General features: G+C 56.2%; 1 protein-coding gene across 1 annotated transcript; it reads right to left on the minus strand.

The window, feature by feature from the left end:
• Positions 1-48: 48 nt before the first annotated feature.
• Positions 49-17,515, minus strand: CAOG_03498 (Huwe1 protein). Its single transcript, XM_004348353.2, has 14 exons — positions 17,468-17,515; positions 16,178-16,390; positions 15,722-16,075; positions 15,410-15,631; positions 14,838-15,279; positions 14,651-14,754; positions 14,368-14,518; positions 14,074-14,237; positions 13,821-13,934; positions 13,698-13,743; positions 13,416-13,604; positions 12,516-13,309; positions 431-12,405; positions 49-297 (listed from the first exon to the last, which is right to left on the minus strand). The coding sequence occupies exons 1-14, from the start codon at positions 17,480-17,482 to the stop codon at positions 195-197; spliced, it is 14,886 nt and encodes a 4,961-aa protein (XP_004348403.2). The 5' UTR covers positions 17,483-17,515; the 3' UTR covers positions 49-194.
• Positions 17,516-17,595: the final 80 nt, after the last annotated feature.

Here is a 17,595-nt window from a genome sequence, read left to right on the forward strand (position 1 = left end):
AAAAAAAAAAAGCAAAGCCAAGAACGAGAATCAATCGTCTCAACATTGCACGGTACAGAACAGTAATCAACATGAATAAACATTGGAAGAACAAACAACAAAGAAACATACAATACAACTAGCAACGCAACAGGGGGGGGTGGGAAAAATAAAAATGCAAGACAAGACAAGACAAGACAAACGAACAAACATGTCTAAGCAAAGCCAAACCCGGTGGAACACTCCGTCACCGCCGTCAGCAGGCGCTCCTTGAGAACTTCATACGACTCGTACTCGGGCAAGTCAAGCTGGTTGAAGCTACTCGTGGGGAGCAGAAGCAAACAAACAAACAAACAGAGAAACAAACATACAAAACGCGCAGAGTTAGCAAACAACGACTCATCGAACAGAGTGTGACAGCGCCATAAATCAAAACCTCGCTCAGACTCACCAGGTATGCGCGGATGGAAGGCGATAGGCGTCACCAAAGGCCTTGTGAACCGAGAAACGCTGACGACCATTCATGCCCTCGAGAGCCTTAAACCCATCGAGCGGCACCTTGGAGGTGCCTGTGACAAACTGCAGGAACTTGGCCTTCTCTTCGTGGTCGAACGAGCGGAGTGCACGCCAGAGCCACTGGATTTGAGGCGCAGTGTCCGTGTAGCCGCCTCGCGTGTAGTCTGTGTTGGCTTTGAGATCTTCGACGTCAATTTCGGGCAGACCAGAAATGAGCAGCTCAAGCTCCTGCTCGTTGAAGATGGCAATGAGCTCCTTGGGAAGGAGGCCGTAAAAGCCAGTGAGGAAGGCGTCGATTTGACTGCGGATGGACGATGTGAGCCGATTCTCTGTCACCAATTGGACGTATTCCGCCTTGTTCTCCTCCGTCACGGGGATGGATTGCCCGTTCGGTTTGAGATCGACCATCTTCTTGTCGCCAAAGTCTTCGACCTCGACTGCAAACGTCTCGTCAATCACGTCCGTAATGTCATTCTCCAGAATCCACTTGAGCGACTTGAAGTAGTCGGGATCGGTCGCTTCAATATCATGGTATGTGACAGGTCGGCCCAGAATGTGCTTGTAGAAGGATCGTGTAAAGTAGCACTCGAGCATGCGGTTGTCAATGATGGCTTTGGCAATCACACGACCTGCAAACCGGAAGAGAGCCAGGTGGTTTGGATTGACCGAGGATTTGGCAAACGGCTGGTAGGTGGCGCTGCCTTCGGGCGACGACTTGAATAGGGCATAGTTGGCATTGAACAACTCTCGCGAGAGAATCAAAAACCACTCACGCGTCACGCCGCCAGCATCGACGCCTTCTTCGTTTGCAAATTGCACCGTCAACCGACCATGCATTTCGGTGTCGCTCTTGCGCGAAAGGCGCTCGAGCGAGTCTTCAAAGATGCGTTCGCGACGCACCTGCAGACGGATGGGCGCGTAGTGCTTGCCCTTCTCGAGCTGAGTCAGCTTGTGACGGAAGAAGATGCGCTTGTTGTCAAAGTCAAGCACGCGAGGCAGATGGACAAGCACGTCGAACGGACCTCGCGTCAGCGCCCACGGCATGCGGTGCATCAGATCGTTGATAATCTTGCGATGCGTTTCGACAAACGCAATAAAGCGAGCCGAGTCCGGATCGAGATTGGCGTGCGTCGACGTGACCGAGTCTCCTCGCGCCAGCAGCGATGCAGACGGCGCCAGCGGAGAGCCCGCAGTCTGGGCCGTGATGTGCGGCGACCGTGCCCCAGACGCGAACGGACCACCAGGGCCAATCGTGGACGTCAACGGCGAGGCAGCTGGAATGTTTCTCGATACCACAGGGGTTGCGGCAGACGCTGCAGGCGCGCCTTCACCACCTTTGGTAGACGGCTTTGCAAATGCCTCCACATCACGATGAATCATAAAGAAAATCTCGACAAGCGGGAGCAGAATGCCCACAGAGTCAGACGCGTCAAGCTGAGCAAGATAGCCAAGACTCTCACTCAGCTTCTCCCACAGAGGAGTCAGTCCCAGGGATGTGTTGAGCGCGTAGAGGGGCTTGTGCAAGGCAGCGGCTGCAGGCTCTGTTTCGCCCAGCAAGGAGGAGCTTGCGCCAGCGCGAGCAGTAGTTGTGGCGCTGGAAGTGCTGGAAGTGTTCATTGCGGCGGAAGGCAAGTGCGTGCGCGAGCTAGAAGCAGCAGGAGAATCGGCGCTTCGATTGCCCAAAGCCACAGTACCACCGCCACCGGTCACGTCGGAAACAGCGGCCGAAGCTCGACGCACAGCAGAACGTTGCTTGGAGCGCTCTTTCTCGGCATCGGCCTTTTCTCGCGAACGAATGCTCAAAATGGTGACAATAATATGCGTGAAGGTAGCCTGGGAGGAGGTGCGGGATGAGAAGGGCTCGAATGCCAGTTGGACCTTTTGAGCACGCGTGCGATTGGCGGATTCGCTCGAGTCAGCAATCAAAGCATGCAGCTGGCGTGACAGTGTTGCAAGCTCCGCAATAACACTCGCAGAATGCTGTTGGCAGAGCGCATCCAACTCTGGCATCACTGCCTGCTCGTTCCATGGGTTGGCATAGGCGATGCGCCGCAGCACAGTCAGTGCCATCTTTGTCCAAGGCAAAGCGCTGCATGCCAAGCGGACAAGCTCTTGGAGAGTCGCCGTTGGGAGGACGGGAATTTCGCCAAGTGTCCCGCGCGTTGCTCGAAAATCGGCCGCTGTTGGGAAGATGGAACTCGGTACCGTGGTGGTGGTGGTGGAAGAGGTGGTGGTGGAGGTAGCGGCGGCAGGTGTTTTGCTTGCAGCCAGCTCAACCGACTCTGTGCTTTTGGGCGCTGGAGCAGTGTCCATGGCACTAGAGCTCGAAGCAGGCACTGAAGACTGAGCTACAGTTGAAGCAGAGGACGACGAAGCCGCACGGCCACTCTCGCGAGCTGCAAGTTCAGCTGCATGCTCCCCGAGCAGGCGCTTTCGGTGGTGATGGAGCTCGTGCCGCGAGGGAACAAATTGGATGATCAACGTCAGTAGCCGCTCAACAGTGGACGGACTGCGTTGAACCACATTGCAGCGCAGCAGTGAAATGAGGAAGGACAGGGGCTGCACCTTATCGGCACCCAGCTCGTCGGCTAGAGGCGAGTTGCAGGCGCGCAGTGCTTCACCAAGCCCACCAGAACGCTCTACGACAAACTCCTGGACGTTTCGCGGGAGCCCTTCCAGGTAGGCAGTACCAAAGACCTTGGCGTGCGAAATATCCAACGTGTGGGCGTAGCACAAGCCCACAATGCGATCCGACAAGGCGAGAAGGGCATCCAACACGCGCTTGACAACGGCAATTGCCATGCCAGAGTCCATACTTGCATCGAGCACGGATGAAGCGGCGGCAGAGTGCGCAGACGGAAGCTCGGCGCTCGCGCATGCTTCGCGCAAAACGCACAACAGAGCGCTGAACAGCCAAAAGCGCGCGGTAACGTTGGTAATCAAGTTGGCGAGGATGGCATCCAACTGGGCGTTGCCATTTTCGGACAGCTGCGATCCTTGCACGAGTTTCTGAATGATGACAATGAGCGTTTCGGCATCGAGGAAGTGCCGAAGGGCAGTGCCCGTGTGGTGATCACAATGTGTGGTAAAGCTCCAGCATTTTGCGTCATGACTGCTTGCAGCTCGACGAGTTGGAGGCGCGTGCGCCACGTTGTTTGCCTCGGCAGTCGTCGTCGGAACGACCGCGTCACGGGTGGCAGGAGTGGTAGAAGAGGCAGGGGCAGCCGAAGGAGCAGCCGTCGTCGAAGCAGCAGCCGTCGCGGAAGCAGCAAGCGTTGGAGCAATAGGCGCAGGGGAGGAGATAGTGGCACGGCCGGCAGCCGAGCGGGCTGGGGAAGCCATGATGCGCTCCTGCTCCAAAACTCGCTCACGAGCAGCAGGTGCCAAGGCCGCCAGGAATGTTGGGTCAATGCCCGGCATTTCAGCCGCACTTGATCCGGATGGGGCGGCGAGAGGGCGTTCGCTCAACCGGGGCGAGGCGACTTGCAAAGAGCCCGAAGGAGCTCGCGCCATAAAGTACGGCGCCACACTTCGCTCTTGAGCAAGCACTTGCTCCCGTTGAGCCGGCGGCAGAGCAGCAAGGAAGGCCGGGTCGATGCCACGGTTGTCGCTTGCAGCGGAATGGCTCGGCGAAACAGCTCCGGCTTCGGCGTGCGAAGCAGCGCGAGCCACGGGCGCGGGACGTCCGGTAGCGGCAGGAGCACCAACAGCACCGGCACTCGCAGCACCGGCACTAGCAGCACCGGCACTAGCAGCACCGGCACTAGCAGCACCGGCACTAGCAGCACCGCCAGTAGCAGCAGAAGACACACCATGAGCTTCCGACAGTCCTTCACTGTCAGGCAGGGAGAAGCCCATGTCTCGCTCAAACTGCGAGAGAGAAGTGCTGGCAGAAGAAGTCGAGGGCCCGGGCGCAGAGCTGCTGGATGACGCGGCCGCAACAACAGCGTTTTCGCCGACCATGTCTGGGTTTGGATATGTGGGCGTGGTTGACCGATCATAATCGCGTCGGTCGCGAACACCGCGACCCAGATGGCCTCGAGGAAGCGCACGCGAGCTGACCAGCGCTGCGGTTTTGGCTTGCACTTGCGAGGGCGTCACGACTGGCAGCTTGAAGAGCGCGCGTTGCAGCCGAGCAATCATGATGCTCATCAGGTCGTCGTACGATGCATGTCGTTGGAGCATGACAAACTCGAGATTCCACATGGCGAGCGAGCTGAAAGCACCACGAAGGCCGTAGCTGCTCTCGTGCAGGGGGTTGTCGCTGGCAGCCGTATTGTTCTTGGGCGCCTCTCCGGACGGCGGAGACAGGGTTTCGAGCTGCAGAGCCGCAAAGGCGAACATACCAGTGTGCGTAGTGACGATAACGCGCTGGAAGAGACGGTGGCGATGCGACTCGTTTTGCACAGACTCGGCCAGCTGGTCGAGTGGCAGCTCGATAAAGTTGCGCGTCGACTGACGGCTGGTCTTGGCACGAAGCGGTGGTTCAACAACACTGGCTTTGTCAGACCCAGACGGAGCAGAGGGCGCGGCTGCATCCTCACGAAGGCTAGTTTCGGACGCCTTGCCTTTGCCCTTTTGCTGCTTTGCAGAAACAGTCTTCTCGGCCAGCAGCGTTTCGCCAGGCGCAATCGACAGCAGCTCGGAGCGCAGCAGTGGATGTCCTGCTTCACCGTTACGAGGAGACCGAATGGAAGAACGCAGCTCCCACGGCTGAATGCCCACAAATGTAGGGTTGTGACCGCCAAACGGCGAAGGGCCAGACGGAGGTCCAGCGCTTGTAGGAGGCGCAGAAGAGTGGCCATCAATGAGAGAGGCTTCCATCGCTCGCATGTTGTGGTTTTCCGGGAAATGAGTCGCGTGAGGCGCAGACAAGGGCATACTGGCGCCGTGCATCTCAGTCTCGGCTTCGATATCTTCAGCGGAGATGCCACTTTGATGGGCGCGAGCCAAGGCCTGAATCAGACTAACGAGCGGTTGGATGAGTTGCTGGTCGTCACCAGCGGGGTGCTGGGAGTGTCGAACCAGCTCGTTGCGAACATTCTCAATCAGCTCGTGCCGCGACATGGCGAGTCCGACCCCTTGGTTGGTATCAAGGAATATTTCTCCATCGCCATGCTCGGCGTCGTCCTGGTCATCTTCATCGTCATTGCCGTTCATGTTTTCCTCAGCAAGATGTCCAGCGCTGTCTTGAGCAAACATTTCGGACGGAGAACGAGCACCAGAGTCATCGCCCGAGCTGTCTGCATTCTCTTCGTCGTCGCCATCGCCATCGTCATCATCGTCCTCATCGTCATCGTCATCATCGTCATCGTCATCATGGTCATGATGATGGTGACCATGACCATCATCATGATGCACAGGATTGTGAATTTGGAGAGACGGCTCATCATCATCATCATCGTCCTCCCATTCGTCGTCGTCATCGCTTTCAGCCATTGCATCGCCAGAAGCACGACTGGCAAGCTCGTCGGCCATTGAAGGTGCAGAAGAGGATGAGTCAGCGGATGTCGGATGACGGGCGACATGGTGGGCGGGGGCAGCGCCACCGCGACCTCGAGAGGAAGCACGGGACGTACGCTGGGGTGCTGCTGCTGCTGCTGCTGCTGCTGCTGATCGACGAGATGATCGAGTAGCGGGAGCTCGCTCGGATAAAGCTGCGGCTGCTTCAGCATCTGGGCCACGTTCGCTCAAAGCATCAAAGCCATTCTCCATTGCAGCACTCGAGTCTCGTGACGCCGATTCGGGGCCCTCGTGCGCGCGGGCAGTTCCGGTATGTCGTGCGCGATGGCGAGGTGCACGTGCACGTCGGGATGATGATGATTCACCAGCATTGATGCTGCGCAAGAGACGCGCCAAAGCTGGACCTCTCGAAGCATGAAGTCCAGCTGCTGCTTCGTCATCGTCATCGCCTTGATCGTCTTCATCACCGCCGTTTTCATCGTTGTCATCGTCGTCATCATCATTGTCGCTGCCAGAAACATCCTCGTACTGGTCGTCGTCCTCGAGATCTTCGTCCTCTTCGCCAGACTCAGATTCGGACTCGGAGGCAAGTTCGGCATCGAACAATTGACGGCCTCGGAGCGGCGCGCTGTCACCTTCACGATCAGAGCCAGACTCGGCATCCTCATCCTCATCACTGTCGTCGTCGTCATCGTCGGCTTCAGAGTCGGCTGCGGCGAGATTACGGTGCTCTTCTTCTTCGTCCAGCTCGTTGTCCTCCTCATCGTCCTCGTCCTCGTCTTCGTCATCGTCACCCATGGGGATGTGCAGAATATCATCATCCAGTTCGGGGTCAATGTCTGCGTCAAGGTCCACAGCGTTGCGGATGCGTTGTGCAAGATCGGCGGCTTCGACATTGTCGACACCTCCATTGCCAACTTGCAAAACAAAGTGCCGCCCAGCATCTTGCAAAAGTTCAGCATTGTCCTGTTCAAGCTGGCCTTCGTCATCATCTTCGCCACCAACTTGGAGAACAAAATGGCCGCCGCCATTGTTTTGAAGGTTGAGGAAGGTGTCTTCGAGATTTCGCAAGCTGAAATCATGGCCCTCCATGTCTTGGTCTTCTTCGTCGTCTTCTTCACCTTCGACCACCAGTTGACGCTCGGCAAGAAGTCGGCGTGCCGCTGCTCGAGTTCGGGCCTCGCGCGATGACCGGTTGGAAACCGTGTGGAGCAACGAAGGCGGCTGGTCTGGCTGGTCTCTCGTATCGCCCTCGGGCGAGATGGCCAAATTGCCGTCCTGCCGTTGGTCCATTGGGGTGGCGGGAGCATTCATGTCCGTGTGAGGGAAGCCATGACGAGCAAGACGAGGGGTTTCCAGATCACCCATGCTTGCCATTGGAAGCGGCGGTTCGCTCGACAAGTGAGCAGCAATTGCCGGAGTGCCTGCCGCAGAGGAAAGCGCAGAGTCCAAGGACGACGAGTGTGCGGCAGATTGAGCGGGTGGCACAGCAGACGTTGGTTGCTGCGCTTGTTGCGTTGCAGGTTGCTGTGCTTGCTGCGTTGCAGGTTGTTGCTGGACCGACGTTGCCGCAACATCCATGGGCACAGTTCCCGTAGAAACGGGTCGAGCGCTTGTTCGCGGAGAGGCCGCTCCAGATCGGCGACCAGCGAGTGGACGAGGCGGCGGGGGCATCGCCAGGGCGTCAGAGAGCTGCACAAGCCCAGCGTCGAGCGGAGCCGTAGCCGTGGCCGGCGGTGGGTTGGCGGAAGAGACGGCGGCGTCTCTGCTGCTGCGGCTGAGCGATGTAGAGGCAGTTTGGGCGGTTGGCGCCGGGGTGAGGGGAACTCGCTCTGCAAACAGCTTGTCATCCAGCAACTTGAGCGCAGCTTGTCGTGTGGCCGACTGCAATGTGATTAGCAAGCCGTCGACTGCGCCTTGAGGCATGGTAGAGGGCGACAGGGCCTTCAATGCAAGGGCCAACGTCGGAACAGCGTGAAGGCGGACTGCGATGCCTGCGACACGATCGCGCCACTCTTGCGTGGTCGGAGGCCTCCATTCGAAAGAAAAGCTGGGCGCCGAAGGCAAGTTGCTCATCAGGTCTGCCAGAAGGAAGGTGAGGAAGGGCAACGAGCGCGCACGGCGATCCAACGGCTGCACAGTCGCAGCCACGATGGTTGAGCGAAGACGCAAGAAGATGCGCGCGACAATCTCATCACCAGGAACCGGCGGCGAAGGGCGTGCAGAGCCCTGAACGATAGCTTCGGGGCTTGGTGGCAAATTGCGGGCAGCAGCCACAAGCGAGGCAATCAAGTAGCACGAGCGCATTGCAATCTCGCACACAAACCTGTTCGCGGCCACAGCCGGCGCGGACTCGGCTGTTGACACTGCATGATGAGGCACCAAGTATTGCAGGATAAATTGGACGAGAGAAACGCGCTTCCCGCGAGGCGCAAACCCTGCGACTCGGTAGTTGATAAACATGCGCAAGCAGGCAGGGAAGGCGACCACGAGCTCGCCAAGCAGCTGCAAAATGAACGGCACAGACAACTCGTGCTCTTGCGAAGCCGCAGCACCTTTAGGGGGTGCAGCTCCTGCTGGAGCTTGCGACGCCAACGACGCAGGCGCCAGCGATGCGGGCACAACGGCGGGAACGGCGGGAACGGCAGTGCCAGGGGACACGTGCCGAGCAGTCGAGGGTTGCGCTGGAGTAGCTGGCGTGGCTGGAGTGGCGACGCCATGGAACGTCTCCTCGGCCACAGCTGGAGGGAGGTTGAGCTGCAAAAGGGGATTGGCCAGCGCCTCGACGACCAAGCGCTCGAGCAACCAGCCTACAACCCCTTGAACGACCGTCTCGTTTGCAAACCGAGGGGGATACCGGCTCGACACGGTGGTGGGTTCCTCGGAAGCACTGGACGACGGCTTGTCTGAAGCAGCAGCACTATCGGATCCAGAGTCGGTCTGCAAAACGGTCAGTCTGGCAAGCGAGACATGCTTGGCTTCGCTGGGTTTGGTGGGCAGACGAAGCAAGTCACACAGCGCTTCGATCGTGGCTTCCTCAGACCGCATCGCGGCGCCGACGAGTTTGTAGAACAACGACGATCCAGCCCAGACTCCAGAGCGAGACGAGCGGTTGGTGAAGAACTCGTGACTGCGCACGATGAGGTTTTGTTTCAGCGAGAACGCTAGCGTGTGCTGGTCTTCAAAGACATGTCGAATCAGCATGGTAATCAGCAGATCAATTCCCTGGAATCGCGAGGGCTTTGGCAGCGCAAAAAGCAACGAGAGGACGCGCGCGTGTTCAAACAAGAAGATTGCGTTGCGATGGTCTTGCGTCAAGAGAACGAGGAGTTGACAGGCTGCTTGAGAAACGGTCGGTGGGGTCAAGCCCGAAATGCTGCGCTCAGAGTCGAGCAATCGAGAGCAGGCCAGCAGCATGTCGTCCACGTCAGTCTGCGCAAAGAGCTGGGGCAACGCAAAGCAAAAGGCAAAAGAGAAGGGCGCCGTGCCACCAAAAGGTTCAAGAAGAGCCGCAGTCGATCGCTCTTTTTGACCTTGTACCTCATTCTTGAGCGAGTGCATCGGGAATGTCGACGGGGAAAAGATGGAAAAGGGCGAATTTCGCGGGCGAGTCGACGAGGAGGAGGCAGACGAGGAGGAAGCCGGAGCCGGGTTGGGCTTTTTCGTGGACGAGACGTCTGCAGATGAGGATGATGACGCTGCCGAGGGCTTGCTAGACGGCGCAGACAGACCAAGTTCAGTTTCTGCTTGGGCCACTCGGGTGTGCACCTTCATGATCTGGTACATGGCATCCAGCAAAAGGAGCAGGGGCGCTTGCCACAGGCGCTGCCGCACAACCAAATGTTCATGCGGAGCTGCTGTCTCGGTCGGAAGGGTAGTTTCGGCTCCAGGCGTGGTTGGTAGGGACTTGACATTAGAGATGTGCAACAAGACGTCGATGCACACGCGCGCAAGCGCGCTGGTTAGCTTGGGGGCTAACGCAGGCTCAGAATGCAACAACAACGTCAGCAGGTACAACTGATTAAACAGTCGGTTGTGTACGAGTGGGTCTTCAGAGTCGAGCTCGGCGAGCTTGGTTTGCTCGAGCTGGTCGATCAGCAACTGGCCGACACGGAGTGTGAGCGGCCCGTTCACCAGAGCAGTCTGCAGGCGCGGGCACTTGTCGGCAAGCTCGTGTGGTGTAGGAATGACGAGGAGCTCTGACAGTGTATGCGTCACGCCAAGCAGCGTGTTGCACATGAGAATGACAATTTCGGCATGCCGAATCCACGCCAGCGAGTTGAGCACAAGCGACGGCAGCTGTTCCGTCAGAGCCAAGATGTTGACTCCGAACGAGAGCGGCTCAAAAGTGTCGACGTTGGTAGTCGTGGAAACAGACGCGATAGAATCGGAGGCAAAGTCCATGGGAGTGGCGCTTTCAGTGGGCGGGATGTCGCCTGCAGCGCTCGACGAAGCCGGGAGGGTATCGGTCTCCATAGGGACGGCCTCTGTTGCCGAAGCAGACGGGTCTGGCTGCGCTTGAAGTGACATTGCGATGGCCAGGGCGAGGGCAGCTTCGTCATTTTCACTAGAGGTGGCAGCAGCGACTGCTGGAACTTCGGCAGCGACTGCTGGAACTTCGGCAGCAGGAGCCGGGGCAGCAGCAGCAGCAGCACTACTGGGTGCCGTCGTGTCACGATCCGGGATGTAGTCGTGTTCCAGAGCCCATTCGGTTGCAAGGGCAATGTCGTTGTTGGCCGCTCGAAGAGCACGGACGGCATGTCTCTCGGGAAAGCCCATGTCCACCATCATGCTCACAAGTGCCGGATCTGTGACGGGATTTGCGGCAGAGTACGCATTAATCAACGCAGTACGCAACGCTCCAGGGACATGATCGCGCAAGATCGAGTCCGGCGAGTCCGCAGAGGGCGCAGGAGCAGCCGGTTTGATGGAGCTGCGGAATTTTTGTGAGGTGACAAACCCAGCAAGCAGCCAAATCGTGGAGCAGTTGATGGGATCAAACATGGCAAGCACTGCGCTCGCCGTTTCAGACTGCCCGAAAAGGTTGAGCAACAACTTTGCAATGGACTCTGCCAAGAAGAAAATCAGCTGCTCTGCACGAGGGGCATCCGCCTCGGAGAGGAGACTGACACTCTCCGGACGGAAGGCAAATTCGAGCAGTTGGAGGCCGCAGACAACACCCAACACTGCCGATGGGCTGGGCTCCAATCGCCGCCGCGCCTCTGCAGCAGGCAAGGAGGGATGCAGCAGCAAGGCTGCCTCATTCCGAGCGACTTGATGCAGGCACTGCACAAAGGCCTCCAAAGCGACAAATAGGACACGCGAGCGGCCAAAGTTGTCCATGAGACCACGTAAAAACCCAGAGCCCGCGAGCTGCATGCGGTCGTCGAGCAGCAAAGAATGAATTTCCTTGAACATGACAGCGAGAAGGGGAACGGATTGCATGGGTGAAGCTTGACCAGAAACCTGCCCATCAGCAAAGCGCGAAAATGGTTCAAGCAGCCCGTCCACGACCGTGCTCAGCAGACCGCCCACGTTCGCTCGAGCCGGATCTTGCTTGGCAGCACCGACCAGCGACAAGAGAAAGCGCAAGAAATGACGCAAACGAATGGCCACATCCACCGCGGCAAGATCCATGTCGACACCAACGCTTGAATTGACTGTCAATCTGCCAGCAATGTACCAGTCCAGGCTCATGTCAATCACCGTGGCTTGCGAGCGAGGCGCGCTCTGGCCTGCGGCAGGTTGCCGTTGTTGCCGCGTCAGCCTGGGAAGCTCTTCGAGTAGTTCGCTGGTCGCCAGCGCTCGGAAGAGGCTCGAGCGCATCAGGTGCTTCCGAGTGGATACCGTGCTCAAATGGCTCAAGACATTCACAAACACTTGGCACAAGCCTCGAACCGTCGCGGACCCCGTCTCAGTCATCCACTGCTGCGTGGCTTGGTTGATGGCCGAGGCGGAGAGCCTACGATGGTCTCGTGAAGTGCGAAACAGCACAACCAAGTTGTTAAGGTGGTTGAATGCGCGAACGAGGCGCTCATCAGACTGTTTGAGCGCAAAGAACGCGTCCGACGAATCCGGAGGAGGGCGTGCTGGCAAGGTGGCGTCGGCTTCCGAAGCGGAATGCAAAGCAGAATCAACCGCAGCATCGGCATGCGATTCATTCATGCGACCAACCAAGACAGGAAGCCCTTGCAAATGGTACAGCCCAGTCAAGGATTGCAATTCCACCACCGAGCGGTGCAGTCGGTTGATGGCAATCGTTGTCATCTCCTTGTCGCACAACTGCGAGACTTGGCGAAGCACTGCAGAGATGAATGCGCAAGAAGAAGACCGCCAAAAGTCTGCAGGCAGCGCAGGGGCTGTCAACAAGTCCACCATCAAGTCAACACCACCCAAGTTGGCAAACTCCTTGCACGCATCCTCAGCTGAAATGAATGTTTCGAGGAACTAGACAGAGGAGAGGACACCACAGCACACACAAACACCCACAACCGATAGTGAGTCCTCATCGAACAGTTTTCCTCCCATTTCATGCAACAAACCAGGGGCCAACTTACTCGGCAAAAGTTGCAAATCATGTCAACCACGGGAACAACCGTATCGGTCGGGCGCACCTCCCGGATGGGTTCAAAAGGTGCCGAGCAGCCAGTGAGCGCAAACTGGTCCCCTTGATTTTCATGGAGTTCAAGAATGGCCTCGAGCTCTTCGTCTTCCTCAACGCCAGTCAAGCCATACAGCATTTGAAGGCGTCGATCGCTGCCAATTGGATAAACAACCGACGGTGCAGCAGCGACAGTGGAGGCCGACGACGACGACGAGGACGACGACGAAGACACATCCATGGGTGCCGCATCGCCACTGCCTCGACTGCTACTACGTTCGCAGAACGAAAGCTCCTCCAAGTCAATGGGGTCGAGCCGAGGAAGCTCTGCATACTCTGCAACAGCCGCGGCAGCTGTGGCGGGATTGGCCAGCAGAACAAGCCGCCGGAGAATCGTGACGGACGCCTGCAAGACGACCGGTCGCAAAGTCGGCTGGTGGCGAATCAGTTCTTCAAACCCAGTGCCAAGCTTGGCGACCGTCATGCCGGAGGATAGCAAAGAAGTGAAAATGGGTCGCGTGAAAATCGACAAGACATCGAGGAAGGCGTCGGGGATATCCGTCACCATCTTCAAGCCTGCCGAATTCAAGCTGAGCGCACTGACAGCGTGAGGAAGAATCTTCAGTTGTTCGACGTGCAGCGGTACTGTGCGCAAAACGGCATCTAGCACGAGGGAAGCAAGACCGGATTCCTGCACAGCGGAGAGCAATGTGGGTTCATGGTGCACAAAGTCTGCCACCAAGTTGATGGCTGGTTTTGGGTTGGAGGAAGAAGCGGGGAGTGAGCGATAAGCAAAACAGCAACAACAACAACAACACCAAAAAATATCTGACACGACCATGCTTGGTCTTCTTACCATCGGCAACGGTACTGCTTGAAAAAACATGCCGGTGTTCAATCACAATGCGCAGGCACTGTGGCAGGCTGCCGTCAAAGGCACTGCGCATGTGATCAACCAGAGTTGGAATACGCGTGGCCAGGCGGCAAAAGGTGAAACAACTGCTCAGGTAGTGGGATAGCTCGCAGCTGAGCGGCTTGCGGGATTCTGCAAAGTTCCAAAACAGGCAACACAGGGGAGGGGGGGTCAGAATTGCGACAAGCGAGACAAGAACGATTTTTTTCTTTCCATGGCACGCACCTGGTGGAACGCTACCATACGTTGCCATGATGTCATCGAGTTCCAACTACACAAGTTGCAAAACAATAATGTGAGATGCGGGCCATCACAAGCAACCAGATAAGCATGAACAGCTTCACGAACTTTCAGCCGGTCAAGAATCGCAGTGACGCCACCCAAAGAAATGAAATGCGAATCGTTCACAGATTCGGCTCGCTTGAACAGCATTTCCAGTAGCGCATTAATCAGGGTTAAGACCTACAAATCGAGGAACAAGAAAGCGCGCCGCAGAAAAAAATAATAAATAAAACATTTTCAAAAAAATTGTGAGAGACTCGAGATTTCCGAACTGCAGATTGAGCATCTCAAAATTCAATGTAGACGGGTGGATGGTTACATTGACGGTGCGGATACCACGCAAGTTGAGCAACGGCATGATGGTCGCCACCACGCCCGATGCAACCAAAGATTTGTTGCCTGATCGAGGAATACTCGACAGCACGAAAAATTTGAGCAATGTGAGTGCGTATTGTTCTTCCAGTCGGGTGATTTCTTCCGCAGCTGAACAAAGTAGAAGACAAAAAAAAAAGGGGGGGGGGAAAAAAAAACCCAAGCCCCGACACAGGAATGAGAAAACACAAACAAAACAAAGTCACGTTGTTTGATAGCATGCCCAACCAACGCAACTTACCTGCAAGACTGGCCGCGCACTGCCGCAAGGCGGAAGGCAGAATGCCATGAAACTGAGCAACTCCCAACTCGCGCAGAATGCCTTCAAAGCGATGCGAATTGACCAGCGTGCTAATACCAGTCAGCATGCGCACAATCAAAGTGCGAGCGTACTACAAGCAGGTTGCAATCCAGAAATAGTGCATCATGATGGTGAGCGAGGAGAAAAGGCAAAAGTACAACCATTGCTAGACAACCATCGCTAGACAACCATCGCTAGCAAGCACAAAAAGCAACAGCCCTACCATCGGAAGGGACGAAGATTGCTGTAGTGCGTCAACCAACTCGTCCAGAAGGTCTGGGTCGTCGTTCAGTAAGCTGGTAACAAGTTTGTTTTCTCGCGTCATTGCTGGCAGGCATACAAGAAAGTCGAATAAGCATTCAGCCAAAAGTGTCAAGCAACAAACGGGACAGGAGGGCGCAGTCGCTTACCAATCACACAGAACGCTGCGAGACGAACATTCATTTGCTCTATACGCTGCTGAAGAAACGGAAAGACCAGAGCTCTCCTAATGCAGACTAGGAGGCCAAACTGATACTGCGGCGGGACGTTGTAGGTTTTCAAGATGGCGCTCAACACTTGGGGAGCAAGGGTGCCAATTCGCGAAGGGTCGACGTGCGCTGCCTCTTCAGGAAGATAGGTTCTCACATCGGGAATGGCAATTTGAACGGTGACTTTGGCCGGCGACGAGCCAGCGGCGTGTGCAGGCTCGGTCGTCGGTTGGCTTGTCGCGTCATTCACGTCTTCCATTCCAGGTGCCGATGAGCCGGAAGGATCAGATGTGTCCATGGCAGAGCTAGTTTCGGACGGAGCATCGTCCGGGGCTGGGGCCATGCAGTAGTTATACACAATCGAGCGGCCGAGGACAATCGTCTGCAATCACAGCAGAAAAAGAGAAAAGCGGGTCAGATGTCGATTTCGGCAGATCAAGCCCACGCACAGCATACAATCGCAAAAAAAAACCAGACAGAGAGCTCAATCTCTGCGTTCCACAAAGCCTTACCTGTTCAGACTCGTCGCGATAGCAATTCAAGACACTCAAGCCTTGTCGACTCCCACCCCACGCCGCTGCCAATTGCTCCAGACGATCAGTGAGAGGTCGAATGAGAGATATCACCGAAGGTGACTGAAGCTGCAAGCGGCGGTGTTTGCAAAGGGCATGAAGCAGCTCCAACGCAGCGATATGAATGTCTGAATCCATCGTGCCAAGAAGCATGGCAATGTGCTGCGAGCATGAGATGAACCAAGCGAATAGTGAGCATTTTGGCGTCAAGGGCATACGCGACAAACATGATGCATGCGCCCACACAGTTACCTCCATGGAATTGTACTTTCGTCGGTTGGTGGAGTTTTGGATGAGCAATCGGGTAAACCTTAGAATGGCCAAGACAAGCCGCCGCGTCGAAGGCAAGGCAATTTCGCACGTGAGGGGAACCTGCTTGGGAATGTTGATCAAGTAGTGCAGTCGCAAATTCTCGAGAAGGACGGCACTGGAGGCAGTCACATCGGTGCTGGCTTCTGGCGCGGAACCCGAGCTGGCACTGCTATTGGCACTCGACTTTAACGGCTTTTGCAAGCTCTCCAGCGACGGGACTGACTGAGTATTGAGTATTTCTTGGAGTTTATGATCCATCATGTCGAGTACTGGTGCCCATGCCGCTAAATTAGCCTGTGCGAGCAACGCCACAGAAAAAAAAAAGTTGGTTTGATCACGACTCGGCAGTTTTTTTTGCACAGGACACGCACAAAGCGAGAGATGTTTTGTTTGTACCTTTGGGAGATTCCAGCGCGGAATCGCCTCCAAAGCTTCAACCAGTGCTTCGTTGTCATCTTTCAATGCTGCGACTGCGGGATCCAATGGGACCAACAGCTCTTCCGGAATATTGATGCGTCGTGCAAGCAAAGCAACATAGGTTGCGAGTGGCGCGCTCGAGACGGGACACGTCGCAAGTAACCCATCAATGACAAGCTTTTCAGCTTTGCTCTGCGGGTACAAATCACAGACAACGGGGGAAGTTCAAACGAGTCATGAAAGTGAGTTTTGTGGAACGAAAAAAAGAGAAAAAGAAAAAAACAAAGTAGCATGAAACCGGCGTTGAAGAATTGGCGCGTCAAAAGTGAAACAGACTGCGCCGTCAAAAGGACAGACAGGCAAAAAGCCAGCACTCAAACCCCCTTGCCGAGCACATATTGGACGAGCTTGACATGGAAATGAGCGTAGAATGATCGCGGGAACAGAGTGGAGGAGTGGAAGAGTCGAAAAGGGATCAACGCAAAAACGTCCAGAGAAAAAAAAAATTCGAGATCTGAAACAAACACAGCAAGAATGAACAAGGCGATCGAGCGAGCTCGTTGGACGATCGCAATCATTGGCGTGGACTGAGGTGGAGCGCTGATGGATATTGCATCGCCAAGGAAGAGGGAGAGCGAGCGAGGGGGGGGGGAAGAGAGAGAGAGAGAGAGAGAGAGAGAGACAAACAGTCAAAGGAACTGGGAACTGAGCGCGTCATCTGAGCGGGAAATCCCATTCACACCCAGTGGCACTCTGGTGGCGAGCAGGGTGCAGAGGTGGAGATGCAAACACGACGCATGCGACGATTGAACTCGTGCACGTCGCCAAGCAGCAAACGGGACAAACGGGTGAAGGACAGCAAGCAAGGAAAAAGAATTGGAAAAAAAAATCCACGAGGCGAAAGCTGAAGCATTGGAGGCGAAGGGAAGGGAAGGGAAGGGGAACAGAGTCAAGTGCTTGGGACGAGGGGAGGGGGAGGGGGAGGAGGAGGAAGAGTCAATCCAGTAACACAACAGAGGATGAGAGACAGAGCGAGCGGGAGAGTGAGGGCGGACTGAAAGAGGAACGAGAGGTGGAGACGAAGTGGCAGTGGCTGGCAAACGCAGTGAATGGCTCGAGACGGCGGGAGAAACGGGGGTGGAGTGGATGGTCAATGCACATGCGTTGCGATATAGGGAGATGAGATTGGGTGACGGTCGGCGCTGGGTGGGGGAGGATGTGGCAGGGCGAAGAGAGAGCGAGAGAGAGGTGAGTGGGAGTACGCCATACACAGTTGCCCAGCATTGTGCAACAAAGCAGAAGAAAAAAAGAAGAAAAGAAAAAAAAAGTGAACTGAATGCAGACGCAGTTCAAGTTAGTGGAACGGCTTCTATTGTACTGAATTACCACGACGAAGG

Source organism: Capsaspora owczarzaki (genome assembly GCF_000151315.2).
Source record: "Capsaspora owczarzaki ATCC 30864 unplaced genomic scaffold supercont2.5, whole genome shotgun sequence".
Lineage (NCBI taxonomy): Eukaryota > Filasterea > Ministeriida > Capsasporidae > Capsaspora > Capsaspora owczarzaki.